The sequence below is a fragment of the Patiria miniata genome, unplaced genomic scaffold (genome assembly GCF_015706575.1).
Source record: "Patiria miniata isolate m_02_andy unplaced genomic scaffold, ASM1570657v1 HiC_scaffold_11, whole genome shotgun sequence".
NCBI classification, from domain to species: domain Eukaryota; kingdom Metazoa; phylum Echinodermata; class Asteroidea; order Valvatida; family Asterinidae; genus Patiria; species Patiria miniata.
The window spans coordinates 7562077-7579558 of NW_024037049.1; the positions used below are offsets into that span (position 1 = coordinate 7562077).

Sequence of the window (17482 nt, forward strand, 5' to 3'; positions counted from 1 at the left end):
TTCAAAGTGAGATAACTCCAATAATAGGCCTAGCCAGTGTTTGAGAAAAGTCTGTTTAGTGCAAAAAACAAAACAAACCTAGAGGTTCGCGTTTGTTGTTACAAACGCAGAGTGGTCAGGCAGGTTATTTGTTCATTAAACACTACAGAGTTGAGTTATGAATAAATTTATGTAAGAACAAAGGATCACAAAATTCAATCCTTTCCAGAACAATCAATTATTTGGTTTAAAAAAAATGCATCTTTAACGGTGTGATAAATTTTAGTAACATTCTATGTAGGCCTACACATACAAGTTATTTCTGGCTTCATGACGTCATTTTTCAAAAATGGGAAGTGAATACTGATTAAGTTCGGAGTGGATAATTGTTCGTTGTGAAGTAAAATAACGTATGAAAATATGGAAAATATAACTGTAGGTATTCATGACACCTAACTTCCGGTTTGATGACGTCACAGTATTTGGAAGCAAAAGGTGAACATTGTAAGGCACATCGTTAATTTGGGCTACAAAGATATACGACATGAATCAAATGATAGAATTACATTTAAAATATTATCGTTTTCAAATGCTCATAGAAGTAACTTCTGGTCTGATGACATCATAAATTTGAAACCTTGCCAAATTTTCTGTGGTTAATCAAAGAATATCAAGGGGCGGTTTTGTGAAATTTTAACAGATGGTTTTCAAATTAAAGAAAGCAAACACTATTTAATATGCCGATAGGGGGCGCCCTTTCGAAAGATGACATCATCACACTGTTTTGTGTCTGGAATTCCTCAATAAACACTTTCAAAATATATATGTGTGTAGTAAAATGCTTCCCCTTTTGAGTTATACTCAGATTTTTTTGCACTTCCGGTAACACCGGAAGTGAAGGTCAAGCGGTTTGGTGTCTGGAGCATGGGCATCGCGAGGGGGGGGGGGGCAAGGGGGGGCACTTGCCCCCCCCCCCTGGAAAAGCAAAAAAAAAAAAAAAAAAAAAAAAACGGAAGAAAAAAAAAAAAAAAAACTAGAGTTTCGCGTTTGTTGAGTTACAAACGCAGAGTGGTCGGGCGGACAGCCTTTTCATTATACACTGCCCAGTTAAGTTAGGAATATATGTTTATGTAGAAAAAAGGATCACGAAATTCAATCCCTTCAAGTAAAATCAATGTTTCAAAAAAGGTATCTTTAACGGTGTGATAAATTTCAGTAAACATTCTAAGTGCACAAAAAGTTATTTCTGGTTTGATGACGTCCATCAGTCAAAAATGGTTAGTGAATACTGATACAGTTCGGAGAGGATAATTTTTCATTGCAAAGTTAAAATAACGTATGAAAATATGGGAAATATAATTGTTTGTATTAATAACAGCTAACTTCCGCTTTGATGACGTATTGATAACACCTAACTTCCGGTTTGATGACATCACAGCATTAGAGATCCAAAGGTGAACATTGTAATGGATATCATTATTTTGACTTCGAAGGTATGACAGGGATCAAGTGATAGAATTAAATTAAAACTATGATCTTTTTCAAATTCTCCTTAAAGTAACTTCCGGTCTGATGACGTCATCAATTTGAAACCTTGCCAAGTTATCTGTGGTTAATCAGAGAATGTCAAGGGGCAATTTGGTAAAATTTGGACGGTTGGTTTTACAATTAAAGAAGAGACAGGGGTTGCCCGTAACTTTTTTTTTGACTGGCCAGCCGGACCAGTTGGCTAGAATTTTGACTGGTCCGCCAGATTTTTGACTGGTCCGTCTTATACAGCGTGTACCCACCAGTTAATCAGTTTCACATAAGTCATGACTAGACTATAGTCAACACCCATGTCACCTGAGCAATAGAGGTCTATTTTCTTCCTCCATGATCTCAGGCCGCAAATTTTTTTAAAGTTCCGCCTCAGATTACATGCCTTTTAAAAATAGGGTTGGTCGGTCGGATTTTTGGGGGTTTTTTTGGCCAATTTTTTTTATGCAGCTTGAAAGGGGTATTCAATTAGGCCTGAGTAGGCGAAGTTTTAGCCCGATTTATTTTTATTGTACTACCAACAAGGGCGGATCCAGAACACATTTTTTTGGGGGGCCAAAAAAATTGTGGTCCTCAAAAAAAGTGGGTCCAAAAAATTACGGCGTGGGGTTCGGGGCCCGCTTAAGGGCCCCGAAAACATTTTGGATTCTAGATGCTCTGTGGTGCGATCTGAGGCAATTTCTGACCACTTTAAACCAATGTTTTTTGAGGAAAAGATGGTGGTGTACTCATTGCCTGCCTTTATTGCGATGTCACATAAAATTTAAAAAAAAAATTGGTTTCGGGGTTTTTTGGGGGGGGGGGGCCATGGCCCCCTTTGGCCCCCCCCCCCTTGATCCGCCCTTGATACGAAAGCTATACACAAAATGATGGCCACACAAAGTGAATAAAACCTACCTTAATTAGGCCAAAAAAAATAGTTCTGCTTCCGATTACATGCCTTTCAAAAATAGGGTCGGTCGGTCGGAAATTCTTCTTTTTTTTGCCAATTTTTTTTATGCAGATTGAATGGGGTATTCAATTATTTATATGCGAAGTATTAGCCTGAACTATTTTCATTGCACTACGAAAGCTATACACGAAATGGCGACAAAAATGTGAATAAAACCTACCTTTAATTATTGTCAATATATTTACGTTCGATAATTCCAAAAAATGGTAATCCTTACTTTTAGGACACCTCTATTTTGTACGAGTTCTGTTCAAAACTGACTTTTGCAGATGACTGTCCAGTACCAAAGTGACTTTTGCAGGCTAAAGAAGTCTTTTTTCTTCAGACAAACTCATGTTAGTTATAATTTTGAAAGCACTTTCAAAGAAAAAGTGACTTTCCTACCTTTTTTTGCAGTTCGCCATCTTGCTTTTTAAATCTATTTTCTGTTTGTCATCCCCCCTCATAAATCAAAACCCTGCCCTCTTTCTACAAAATCAAACCTGCTGATTCAAGAGGTGTCATTGCCAACTGTTCAAATGTGCCAAGAAATACCAGAATGTCACTTTTGAGTGTCATTTAGTCAGCTGTTTTGGTGAGTCTTTTAACCTTATATAGGAAAGGGGTCCTAAAAGTAAGGATTTCTAAAAAAAAATATGGAAAATTCAGGTCGTTCGCACCATATCCACAACGCTAGTCAAGACGTGGGGAGCTGGCCAAAACTCCGAGGTGTGTGATGCGTGCGTGTGTGGCGAGCGGCCCACCATGGGCCGACAGACCCGTTTTCACCGTCAAAAATTTCGGGAAACACACGGCATGTATCACTCCAAATACAAGTAGCGCGTTCTCAAAATGAACTCTTGAACACAGAAAATACATACACAGACAAGCTAGATCAATTCTGTATAAAATTAACTTGCAAAAATGTTCTTTCTCCATCGGTGTTTTCTTTGCATTTTTACGATGTCGAATCCGACCAGTTGACAGAGCACGTGCATGGCGCCTGCACGATGCATAGCCTAGCCATGCTCGCATAGCCGTGCACAGACTAGTTACCGCATTTTCATCATTATATCTTGTAAATTGGCGCGGCGGGAACCAGTCATTGCCGCATTGGGCTGGATTACGCACATGATTATAGTCACCGTGACATCGAATTGCGAAGTCGTCATATCGCGAAGCGAATTTGTAAAAATAACGGAGGTTTATTTTGAAAAAAATAGCGAATGTAAGTAAGAAACCAAATAAATACAACAAGCATTTTTTTGACGCACATTTTTTTCAGCTGGCCAGCCGGACCACTTGGCAAGGTGTTTCAGCTGGTCCGCCGGCAATTCAACTGGCATTTGGCCAGCGGACCACCGCTAAGGTCGAACCCTGAGAGAGACTCTATTTAAAGTGCCGATAGGGGGCGCCCTTTCGGATGATGATGTCATCACACTGTTTTTTGCGTCTTGCATTCCTCACTAAACACTTTCATAATATATATGTCTGTAGAAAAATGCTTCCACTTTTGAGTTATATTCAGTTTTTATTGCACTTCCGGTAACACCGGAAGTAAAGGTCAAGCGGTTTTGCGTCCGGGAACACGAAATGTTTCTCACGACATACACGAAACAACCTCACGAAAAAACGAACACGATACTCTATTTAGTTCAAAAGATATAACGCAAACTATTTTGTCAAAATTTGCCCTTAAATCGGTTGTAATTTGATACCTGATGACGTCATGCTGACGTAACAAAATTTATAACATCTTCGTAACGTGGTACAAGTTCACACAAGGTTTTGTGATCATACCGTGAAACGTTCGGAAGAAATGCTGTTTTTGTTTTGATGTCAGGCTAACGTCTTCATTTTGAATTCACCTAACTTTGACCTTCCGGTAGACCCGGAAGTAAAGGTCAAGTGAGTTTACGTACACGACAAAAACTGTTAAGCGATTAATGGTCTATCTGATTACAGAATACAAACATCATTGATTGTTTAGTTCAAGAGTTATAGGTGAAAGTAATTGGTCACTTTTTCAGATAAAATCACTTGTAATTTGACACCTGATGACGTAATCATGACGTCAGAGTAATATGCACCACTTCGGATGAGGGTCGATATATAATGAAAGTTATAAGTTCATACCATATACCGTTTAAGAGAAAACCCGCGGAAACGTGCCGTACGGAAAAAAGAAAGAAAGAAAGAAAGAAAGATTAATCGGAACAATTCTAGACAGTGGTCGGGTTGTGCCCGACCACTCAATTAATCGTAACAGATCCAAAGAGTGGTCGGGTTGTGCCCGACCACTCAAAAAAAGAGGCGCGAAGACAAAGTGGTGTAAATTTAATGAGTTGGGGGGGGGGCAAAATGTCCCTGCCCCGCTCTAAAACTGATAAATCGAGAATGTGTTGAGAAATACAAGCATTTTTTGGCAAAAAAAAGTTTTGCCCCCCTTTAAAAAAAATCCTGGCAACGCCCATGGTCTGGGGACAAGAATTGTTTCTCACAGCATAGTCTACAACCTCAGAAAAAAACAAAACACGATACTATATTTAGTTCAAAAGATATAGCGCAAACTATTTCGTCAAAATTTGCCCTTAAATCACTTGTACTTTGATACCCGATGACGTCATGATGACGTAACAAAATATATAGTATCTTCGTAATGTGGTACAAATTCACACTAGGTTTTATGATCATACCGTAAACTGTATGGAAGAAATTTTGGTTTGTTTTGATTTCAGGCTAAAGTCTCCATTTTGAATTCACCTAACTTTAACCTTCCGGTTGACCCGGAAGAAGGGGTCAAGTGAGTTCACGTACACAAAAAGAAATGTTCATCAATTCATGGTCTATCTTATTACAGAATATAAACATCACTGATTATGTTGTTCAAGAGTTATGGGTGAAGGTAATTTGACCCTTTTCCAGCTAAAATCGCTTGTAATTTGACACCCGATGACGTCATCATGACGTCAGAGTAATATGCACCACTTCGGATGAGGGTCGATATATATTGAAAGTTACAAGTTCATACCGTATACCGTTTAGGAGAAAACCTGCGGAGAAGTATTGTCCGGAAAAAAGAAAGAAAGAAAGATTTATTGTAACAGATCCAAAGAGTGGTCGGGTTGTGCCCGACCACTCAAAGAAGATTAATCGTAACAACTCCAATCAGTGGTCGGGTTGTGCCCGACCCCTCAATCAACTGTTACAGATTTGATTTTGTTTTTTATGGCAATCAATACAATATATCAGGGTCTTCATTTTTGGTATCAAGTGCAAAATCACGTGACCCTTCCTTCCGGTCAAAACCGGATGTGCCTTATAGTTTGAAATTGGTAAAAGATGTGAACTTGCTTTCAACGATGTGAGTGTCTGCCTAGGCTTTACTTTATAAAAATATTACAGGTGACGTCATAATATGTTAGAGCGCCCTCTAGCAGCATGTTGACTAAGTCAAACATGCATTTTGAGTTGATGTGTGTGGCAAAGTTTGCAGTAATCAATGGCCCCACACCATATGGTTGTTCCTACAACCTCTAGTTCTGTTTGTAGAGGTTATTTTTTTGTCACAGCGATAATGCACCTCACGATGACACTTTATTCCAACCACTTCTTCAACCATTCTCTTAATTCCTTGATCAAAATCTCGCAGTGATGAGTGATGGGTCTCCTCGCAGCAAAATTGACACCGATAGGGTTGGCTCATGGATCGTCACTGCACTGTACTTGCACAAAACATAGGCCTAGCAGTACATGTCACGCAATATGCAAACACAAGGTGCACAAACCATTGAACATTATTTTTCATTATCTGGTCCTCAAGTACTTCACTGCACACACTGCATTGATTTCTATCGTGACCGCTTTGCATATCAGACTTGTCACCAGTTCATCCATTATAGTAAACAGGGCCTACATTTTGCCAGAATCCCCAAAAATCTCAGTAAAAACAATCCAAAATAATCTGGGGAAATCTCATCCCTGATAACTATACCTATTTGTGTAAAATAATGGTATGCCTGGTCTTGAAATTACAGTCCCTTAATATAGATTTTCTACAAGGGAAAATATTGTACGATTGTATTACTTACGTAACTGACAAGGGTGCTCCAAAAACCAAATGTCCAACATACGCCTTAGTGCGATTCATCAAGCCTTCATGTTTAGTGCTGCAAAACTTTAATAGAAAAGGAAAAAAATTAAGATTATAATCATTACAAACCGAGTCTGACTAAATGGTGATATTGCAACAAGCTTGCAAGAGGCTTTTGGCAAGCCTGCATGCAAGCTATTTTGTTTCATAATAGGGTTTGACAATGTTAGTTTGTAATGAGTGATGCTGTCCAAGTGGCACATTAACTAAATGGGCAATTCCACGGTTTCTTACGTTACGTTTTTGATGTACTTTTGAGTTTCCTTGGGTTGTAATTACCTTACTGAAAAAGGTTTAATAACTATTATCCTCATGGTAGATAGAGTGCACCTAGACCTATCTAAGCACTAGAGATGACATCTAGAAAAATGTGTTATGTACCAGTATGATACACGAGACACAATATTGGTTACTTACATCACATTTTAGGACAAGCATAAAAAGCCAACTGGCGTTAATCAAAAAGTGTCGTCATACAAACAACCTTTTGAAATTTCTTTTAAATGGATGAAAAACCATGCCATGGGGCACACACAATAAGAGTAAAACAAATCTTCCAGAATCTTTCAAGTTTTTGGAACCCACACAAAACATGGTTACTCACGTTACGGTTACTCACGTTAAATTTTGTCCAACCCATCTCAGAATTATATGCCATAATGTTTTTTTTGGTTACTATTAAAGGTGTAGTCCATCATTTGTAATTTGTTGCATTTTGTAAAAAAGGGTGCTGAACAACTACCCTGATAAATTTTGAGCTCAGCTTTAACTGTATATTTTGAGAAAAACAACATTCTAGAATCTCAATTTTATATCAAAAGTTGCTGAATCGTGTATTGAAATGGGCCTGAATTCAGCGTCCGAGACATGTTCTCACTGAGCTGATGTCGCGCACTGATCCGACGAATTATAGCAACCATGCGCGCGTGTGTGTCGTGCCAATGCTTGCGAGCTCTTTGACTAATAACAAAACTAACTACTAATTTGAATTTCCTACGGTGCTTCTTAAGAAGCACCGTTGGAAAGGCCTTCTTTTGTTGATTTCTTCAAAATCACTGTCTTTCAACCAAGTATGTTTCTTAACAATAATTAGGCCAGTTACTTTTTGGATAGCTGCAAATGAGGGACTCTGGCTTGAATGTATCGTGCTTGGTCTGTTTTCACGCTAAAAAAGTGCTCGCACACTTAGTCCCTGGGATAAGGCCATTTAATCGCAAAATTGTATGATTAATCTTAATATTATTTTCTGTTGTAGGGTACCTTGGGACTTATTTTTTGAGAAACAGCTAAAATCATATTTTAGGCCACTGCTCTCTCAAAAATGGTCCCATCATGACCTGTTGCAACTTTGTACCATCCTGATGGGATGGATAAAAAAGAAAAAATATGGTAGAAACCAAGTATAACTGCATTCGTGTACCCAGGGGGTATATTGCTTTGCCTACACCCCCCAAATCCTGTGACTTTGCCTTAATTGGGGACAGAAATGAGTTTGAAACTCCTACTAATTCTTACGATACGTACTTACTTTGTAATTAAAAAACTGCCTGAGACCACAAGCTCTAATTTGAGTGGTAGATAAGCTTTCTGTCTTGAAAATTGGGCTCGCCATGGCCATTTTTGCTTACCCTACCCCTAAATCACTCAAATCGGCTGAACAGTGGGTGGCATAGCAAACCTATTGTGCCATTTTGAGAAAACATTGCCAAATGTGGTACAGAGATAGATTAATATCATATCAACAAATGTGGATATTAGAGCATCGCTGATTTGGCCCTTGACGGCCAAGGGAGCTGTAAAAAGTGCTGAGTCATACTGAGTCAGTACTATTCTGTAATTCATTTTTTGTGCAGTATGGAGGCCAACATACTTGGGTGCAAAACAGGCTTAAACAATGGATTTTCTTTCAATATCTCATTAAAAACAATTAATAATGCCTGTCAGCTGATGTCAGGCCTGGCTTTGCCCGCAAGAACTGTACTGTTTTTTTGTTTTTTGTTTTTTGATTTTTACAGATGTACATGTACACAAAGTAAATTTTGTTGGGAATTCAAGTTCTGACTCGCCAAAAATGATGTCCTGGCAATGTTTAAGACCTTCCACTATCATAGCAGGAAAGGGTCTGGCAAAAACCTTGCCCCAACAATAAAAATCAACTGATTTTAGTTGCAAAAAATGCAATGTTCGGCGAAAAAAAATAAAGATTTCTAGGTTATCTTCATAAACTTTAACCCAAGTATCCGTATACAGACATGCATGCAAAAGGCAGCAATGGCGATTTCTTGTTATTCAGTGGGTGTCGAGGAACAAGCTGGTTAACAACTGGAGGGGGTGGAGGGGGGGGGGGCCTAGACTATCAACGATATCTATGCACGTTCCTAATATACATGCGCATTTGCTGTCTATTATGTGCAAAAGGGTGGAAATATGTTTTCGGAACACCATTAAGGGAAAATACCAGCATATTAACTACATGTAGGCTCAATGTACATTTGATAAAAAAAAATATATATATATATATATAGGCCTATACGCAATGGGATAATTTATTTGTTTTTCTTGGGGGGGGGGCCCCAGGGGCCAAAACATTTTCCCCCATGATCCTCCCTCCCCATGCCCCACAAGACCACCTTCCCGACCATTGAAAAATGTATTTGTTTTTACATGTGTTTCATTAATTACATCTTGTTAGTGCAGCCCGGCATGTTGGTCATACAGGTCCAACTTAAAGTCTGAAAGCAACAGAAATATTTTGAAATTGCTTCCACACAACAAAATAAGCAAATATAACCAATGAATTATACACACATACATGACATTTCTGGTAGTTTTGAGAATAATGATGACAAAAGTGGCTTAGTAGGGGTTGGCCCCCTTAAAGGGAAAATACAACATTTGCAAACATCACAAAATAAAACTACCAAATCATTTTGAAATACCTTGCTGGACTGTTAGTGAATGACAGTGTAAAGCATCCTGTAAAATCATGGCACCTGGTATACTGTCATTTTCAAGAAAAGTGGTATTTTTGTATCAATTTCCAACGCTGATCGGCCGATCAGCGTTGGAAACAACTGGCTTTTTTTTCAAATACTGGCCCCAATTGTCCATCGCACTTGTTTGCAATCGATTACAAACCTATGAACGGGTACGAGCCAGCTAGACTGGTTCCCTGACCTTACAATTCCCCAATGTATGTGAACTGCTCTGTTTCTTCTTATATGGAGTCAGGGAACCAGACTACAGGAAAATGATCGTTTTTCTTGGTTTTTATAGCATTTTCGAACCCAAAACCTCAAAAAAGTCAGTGTAACTATATTTGCTATATATTTCCAACCCCCCAATTCCATCCATTTCTGAAAATTACAGCAAAAGCAAATGATGTATATTCCCTTTAAACTGACCTCCCCCATCGGCAGATGAAGGGGAAAACGGGGGCCATGCCCAACTTTTTTTTTAGTAACATCACAAAAAAGGCAGTCATTGCGTACACCACTCACAAAACTCAACAAAAAAACAATAATATTTGCCCCTCTCCCCAGAAATGTTTCGACCCACTTTTTCTTCAAAAATTGTATTTTGGATCCGGCCTTGACCTCCCCCTCCAAGAAAATGAGGTATAAATGGGGAAAAGTCAACAAAAGAATAAAAATCTGCGGTATCCAAACAATATCCCCAGGTAGTGGGCAAACAGGAAGCATGTGCATAATAATATAACATCGGCAGTGTCAATTAGTATTGCAAAATTTCTAATTATGGCAACAGAAAATGTAAAATGTAAAATAATAATATAATTTATTCAGTCCAATTTATGTATTTCCCACCCTATTTGAATGTTTGCTGATACATTTTTCACAAAATCCTTGCGTTTATATCACCCTTTTTGCAACTTTTCCAAGTTTGTAATCTTTTTCACAGTTCGTAATCTTTTTTTTTTTCATAATGTTAACAGTTGAACCTGTTTAACATTGCAACATTGCTGGGCTAAAAAGTTGGGTTTTTTTTTTTCCCATGGGTGGCGATCTGATAATTTTTGGGCAGGGGGTATTGCCTGCCCCCCCCCCCCCCCCCAGTGAGTGCGTATATTTCTTTCAGCAGATGTCCCTCAATGTATACTTTATTTTTCCAATATGGTGTTACCGCAACATTGCTTACTGGTATGTACCACCTTTAACGCCTGAAAATGCACATAATAGACACAATGCACATTTTTATAAGGAATGTACTGATATATTACAAAATGTGGCCCCAACTGTTAACTTGCTTGTCCCTTTGATGTCAATTAGAAATCAACATTTGCCTGCATGCCTGTCTTCAGATACTTATAAGGTTAAAGTTTACAAAAGTGACATAGTAATCTTTTTTTTCAGGGAATCAGACAACATAATGGCATTTAAAAAGTGCTGACTCAGCACTTTTTGTGGCTAAATTCAAATAAATGTATATGGGTAGGGTTTTTGTCAGAGTCTTTTCTGTTGCGTCAGTGGAAGGTATCAGATATTGCAAGGACATCATTTTTGGCGGGTCAAAACTTGAATTCCCGAATAACTTTACCTTGAGTGCGTTGGATTACTTCCCCCGCGCTTACTCGTGCAAGCGCTACAGCATTCGATTTACCTCTCATGTGACTTCTCGCACTTTCTCGAGCCTGGCCCAAGTAACCGACTCACTGAGCCGTTAACTCACGCCATTGGATTTGTAATCAATGTAGTATCCATGACACTATAACAGTGACTCGATCGATGTGGTAGTTTTAAACATTACACTATTGCATATATAGGGCCGTCCAGCATAATTCTATATAGTAACGAGCATGTGGTATGAGGTATATGAGCATGTGGTATATTCCAGAGCTACGGCTACATAGACAGTTGATTCTCTGCAGCCTGTGACATGTCAAAGTTCAACTTTCCAGCTCTTGCACGAAACTTTTCCTGAAACTGTTCGTTTATTTAGCTCCACTGCACATGGGTGGCTTGTGCGTAAAGTGCTCGCCTCTCACCAGGGTGACCAGAGTCCGAATCCTGGCCGCGGATCGCATGTGAGTAGAGTTGTGCGTTGGTTCTCTCCTGTGCCAAGAGGGTTTTTCTCCGGGCCCTCCGGTTTTCCTCCCTCCGGAAAAATCAAACACTTTCGATCTCAGGCTGTGCTCCGTGTTCATATATGGGTCGATGTCAATCCACTGCGTATTTCAATCAATCCACTGTGTATTTCATATGTATCCAAAGTTAATGGAGGCGGGGATTAGTTTCTGAGACCATCACAAGTTGAATTCGAACGTATTCCTGCACTGACGACGCCTGACGCTCACGCGAAGACACAGTGGCTATAGCTTTTGCATATTCAGGAAGTCGTGCGTACTTCGCGTACAAACCACAGTACAGTACGCGCACGCTGTGTGTCCTGTCCACGGAGCTCTCAAAAGAGGTAAAAATGCGCCCTCTTTTGCTGATGCACGGAGCCCATAGCGCCCTCTACCGCTGATGTAATTTGCTTGCCAGCGTGTGCTATACCAACTGCACAGACAAAAATAATCCAAAGCCGGTCTTGAACCAAGACTATTATAGCACACAATAAAGGGTCCGTGGAAAAGGCCATCAAAAAAAAAAGTTCCAGGGCATACCACTTAAGTGTTAAGAGCCCAAATCAATTTTTTTTTTCAAAATAAACTTAATTTTTAATTTCTATGTAGGATAGCACAGGTGTCTGCCTTATTACATAAAAATGTGATAAAAATACTTTACTTGAATTCAATTAAATTTATTGACTTCATGCTATGTATTAAATTAATCAGGGTTTTTCCTTAGCGGTCGCCCGCTCGCCAAATGCGAGTGAAAACAGCGGCAGGCGAGTCAAAACCCTCCTCTCAGTAGTCCGACAGTCGAGTCAAAAAACTGTTTAAAAAAAATAAACTAACGAAGTTTTCCCTACAGTATTTTTTAATCAATCAAAATAAAAAGTTAAGGGTGATACAACACATGAATACTTTTGCCACGCCGACCAAAATAAAAACATCGGTAGTTCGAATTCGTATCACTCCATGTATATTCGCAGTGCGCTGTGCATTGAAATCCCAACGACAAACATGAGGCGAATCAACGTGTATTTGCCATTACACATTGTGCACACATGCAGCGCACGTGATTTACTTCGTCTGCAGTCCACATGGTACGGACGTACGTACGTTAACATCGTATTCGTATCATACAACGTGGTGAGGAGAAAACTTTCATGACAGTTTCACTGCCAAAACTTGTGCCCGAACGGATTCTTGGATGATTTCTTGAACACTATCAAACGAATATACCGAAAAGATGAGGACAATATGAGATTCGAGGGGCCTATTTTGAATGTAAAGACTAGTGAATGTAAAGTGGACCGTGCTCCGGAAAACGTTATGGATTGACGTGACCAGCGTAAGTTCGTGGGTCGCCCGCCCGCAGCGCTTCTTGGCTAGGCACGCTGATTGCACCATTCTTCGCTAGAAATGCATGGAGCGCGCAAGAGATTTTTTTTTTTAAATACTGGCCTTCTCACTCATTTTCAAACAAGTTAAAACAGTTCAGTTACTAACTTGGTAAACTCCCATTAATACCACGACTGTGTGCAATGTTTTCTTGTTCCTCAAGATACACTTTTTTAGTTCGTGTTTTATCAAAACATGTCGGAAATAGAACACCTAAAAGGCTTAAGTTCGGAACGAAGCACACTGCATAAATTTTGATTATAACTTCTCCCCCTATTTGATTCCTGTTAATTAAAGCCTTGCTCTATGTTAAAGCATGGACGATTAAAGAAACATTGACATCACTTAAAAAGGAACTACATGCAATATTATGTACATGATTAAGATAATTGCCGATTGTATTCATATTGCATAATTTATTATCAAAAATGTTATCAAAAATGCTTATGGTGATTTGATTGAAAGTTACTATTAAAACATGTGGGCTAGTGAAAAAGGTTGCGGGCCAGTGAAAACTCTGGTTTACTGGCCCGGCCGGCCAGTACAGGAAAAAGTTAAGGAAAACCCCTGTTAAAGCTGTCTCAAGGACCAATTTGCACCATAAACAGCATAAAATATGCTTAAAGTATCTTGAAATTTGAAGATTTGCATGGTGGAAAGATACTAAGACAAGATAAGTTTGCGGTAGCACCATGTGAATAAATCTCTTTTGTGAGTATGTGTGGTTCTGAAAAAAACCGGAGGGACTCAACGTTTCGAACAGTATGCTCTGCCTGTCGTCAGGAGAATGAGGGATTCCTGTTGATGTGATGTAATGGCACGTTCGGCAAACTAGTGCCCTTTGTGCCATAAGCAATACTTCTGCATTACAGAACAGTAAAAAACAGTAGAGGGATTCCAACGATGATGCGATGTTATAAGGATGGGTGCGGTGAGGCGTGAGAAGGATGCAAACTGGTGAAGCTCAAACCGGTGAAGCTGAGAAGGATGCAAGTTGACTGAAGGATGCTGGATGATCACTGGAGCGTGTCAGTACACAGTGAGGGGGCAAAGGGGAAGGAGCTCAGGGTATAGGTTACCCATAGGCGAGAACTGAACCTAAGTTGTCCTAGGGTATAGAAGACCCATCGGACTTGGACTTGAGGATGGGGCGCCAGATGTCGTTGATGATGAAACCGATGTCTTGGGGAACAGTGTTATGCTTGATGATCTCGATGGCTTCTCTGATGCGTCGGGGGTACCACCCGATCAACTGGAGCCAAGCAGAACTACTCACTAGCATCGACCGCTGAATCCCTCATTCTCCTGATGGGCAGAGCATACTGTTTGAAACGTTCAGTCCTTCCGGTTCTTTTCAGAACCACACATACTCACAAAAGAGATTTATTCACATGGTGCTACCGCAAACTTATATTGTCTTAAAGAATCTTTGATGCTTGAGATTCTTTGGTTTAAGAACAAAAGTTTAATGAAACAAAAGTCAGTTTAGGTATAGTTTGGGCGACGTGGGATAAACATTGGTTACTCACGTTACATTTTTGGCTAATCACATTACAACAGTTACTCATGTTACCAACCTTAGTTGATTCTAAAATGTGTGTATTAGTATCAACAAAACACCAATATATCTATATTAATGCGAAGGAGGAAAATCTTAAAGACCAAAATTTAATTCATTAGAGATATTGTTGAAAACAAACTTTTATATCTTTTTGGTTACATTGACCCAGAAAAGGTATGAAATGCTCCTTTTTAAAATGAAAAATGAATGAAGGATGTGAATTGACATAATGTTTCAGAGATTAAGACTATAATACATGCTAGAAATAAGAATATGATTGAAATCTCTATTGTGTTAAAAGCAATTCTGGTTAAAACTTTACCACATTTTTAGAGTTCTTTGTATACAATTATTATTATTTTTTTTTTTACTTTAGGACAAGATTTCTAAAAAAAAAAAACATGTTTGATAAAATTGGCTTTTCTTTGTTAATTTCATACACTTGAATGTATAATCTGTAATAAAAATGTGAAAGAGGGTTAAAATTAAAAAAAAAAAATTCTAAGCCATGTCCATCAAACCATGGAATTGCCCAAATGCTGATAAGGGGCAAGTTCGCGCAAGGACTATAGTTAACCATTGGTCGACTAACGCTTGCCCGAACTCTGTCTAGTCGACGATGGTTAACTACGCTAGTCGACTATTTAGAACCAACCTACTGGGGTTGGTTGCTTCGCTGGTAACCATAGCCGCGCGCGTTCATAACGTACAGCAGGGAGCCAGGATCCAGACGTTTTGCAATGACATTTTGACCAGCGTTCGACTAGAGACGTTCGCACTTTGCTATTAGTGCGCAGGCGTAAGGTACGTCACAAATCAACCACTAGTCGACTAATGGTCCTTGCCCGAACTTGGCCCTAGTTGTACCTACTGTAGTTGTGTCAAGAGAAGTTCTTTTTCTCCCTTTCATACCATTCCAGTTTAGTCCATGCATAGATTGATCAAGAATCAAAACAAATGCACACAGCTCCAACTGCTATTGTATCTTATGGTAAATGCCTGTCTCTTACAAATTTCTCCTTGTGCACTGACCCACAGTGGCCACTGTGATGTTACTGTCTATAACCAATTACATGTAAATGATGTCCACAACCCTTTATCTGCACTGCAAGAGGCCTCTGTACCAGTAAGCAGGATGTTGTGGGTTAGACAACACAGAGTATTGATGATCATAAATTAGGTCAGTGATTAGGGGAGGGGGATTACAAATTTACACCTTTCGACCACACATTCCATCCTATAAACAACCCTATCCTACGAGAAAGTCCCTGACCACTCAAATCTCTAGCTCAAACTTGCCTACTCATATTTTCTTTTGCTAGAACACAACTGTGTGTAAAACTCACGTAGAGGCTCCTCCATCGACTTTGTAGAGGTGTAAATTCATCATAACCACAAGAATTTAATGTTCTCATTCTATTAATCCCTCCATAAAGCTCAAAATATGATGATACAAATGTATCTAGATGTAAATTTGCATTCCAATTATTCATTTAGTAGCAGCATGTGCACTGATATTGGATTCCATTATGTTAAGAAATATTTAATACCTTATTTTGGAATCTAAAATTTTGCAGCAATGTAGCTTTTGATGTCATCGCAACATCTTCATTCATTCACTACACTGAATGAAGATGTCACGATGACATCGAAAGCTACGTCGCTGCAATATTTTTGATTCCACAATAAGGTAATAAATTGTAGTGGTCGGCCCTGCTGTCTTAATCAAAGGGGGAGACTCGTTCACCAGTTAAGGAGGCTGGGAGGCAATCACTAAGCATGGACGATCATCAGAACTTCTCATCGGTTTCTGTCATTAGTTGATTTGGTTGATTTATTGATGAGTGATAAAGCTCAGTTGAGTTACAATATTTCAATAGAATATAAAAACCCTGTACAATGAAATAGAATAGCAGACGCTGTGTATTAAAGTTTGCATGCTACAGCGTACACATTATACGTACAATACAAGTACATGTACCCACAGTTTGTTTACAATTTCGGTACAAAATGTATCGAAAGAAATGCTTAAAAATTTTCACCCCTACGTCTTCAAATCTTAGCTCAAACAGCTTCAAAAGCAGCTACGCAGCACTTCACTCCAGTGGGTGTGCTGTTCAGATAGGGGCCTTCAGATTTTAGCTCGCCAAAGAAGGTTTTTGACGTGAATCTGGCTCACATCATGCAACAGCATGGTCTGAAGAAAAAGGAAAAGGACTCCAGTCCTTTCATCACAACCTCTTTGTCTGGTGCCGCCTTGGCCGGCTACCCAATTTCGTTTGTCAGCGTTAATCTAGGGATTAGGGTAAGCGACCCATGCCTGTGCTCACCAACCCGCATCAGCACGCAATTGCCCGCACTTGCACGCAAAGGCACGCAAGGGCCCGTGCAATTGAGGGCAGACCCGTGCAGCACGGGGTTGCCCGCATGTGCATGCATGCGCATGGGGACACACGCAAATCGTAATTAGTCCATGGGGCCTAAGAACAACTGAAGAGCGACTTGATTTTGAACGCCACTATAGACATGAGCTGAAACTCAATACAAATGTATGTAAATATGCGTAAATTAGTAGCCACTATACTATATATATATCACACAATCCACCCATTACAAATATTGTTACGAACCCAGAATGCTTGATTATGGAAATCTAGCGCCCTCTGTCCATGAAGTACACAATCTTATTGTTGTCTTTTGCTGTTCCCTTATTTTACCTAATTATCGTAAATTGCCAACTTGCACTTTTATTCCCAGGGTCTCTTACCAAGCACAGCGCATGATGCAATACCACGCGCGCTACTGCATTCATTATTCATGTAGCAAGGCACATGTGCGCGACTGACCACACCT

At 39.4% G+C, this 17482-nt stretch overlaps 1 protein-coding gene across 1 annotated transcript in view; it reads right to left on the reverse strand.

Moving 5' to 3' along the window:
- The window catches only part of LOC119743470 (cytoplasmic dynein 2 light intermediate chain 1-like), a 54070-nt gene that overhangs the window by 16580 nt on the left and 20008 nt on the right, over nucleotides 1-17482 (reverse strand). Inside the window, exon 5 of the mRNA XM_038219884.1 lies at nucleotides 6541-6626. Coding sequence (XP_038075812.1) covers nucleotides 6541-6626 — 86 coding nt within the window. The remainder of the gene's footprint in view (nucleotides 1-6540; nucleotides 6627-17482) is intronic.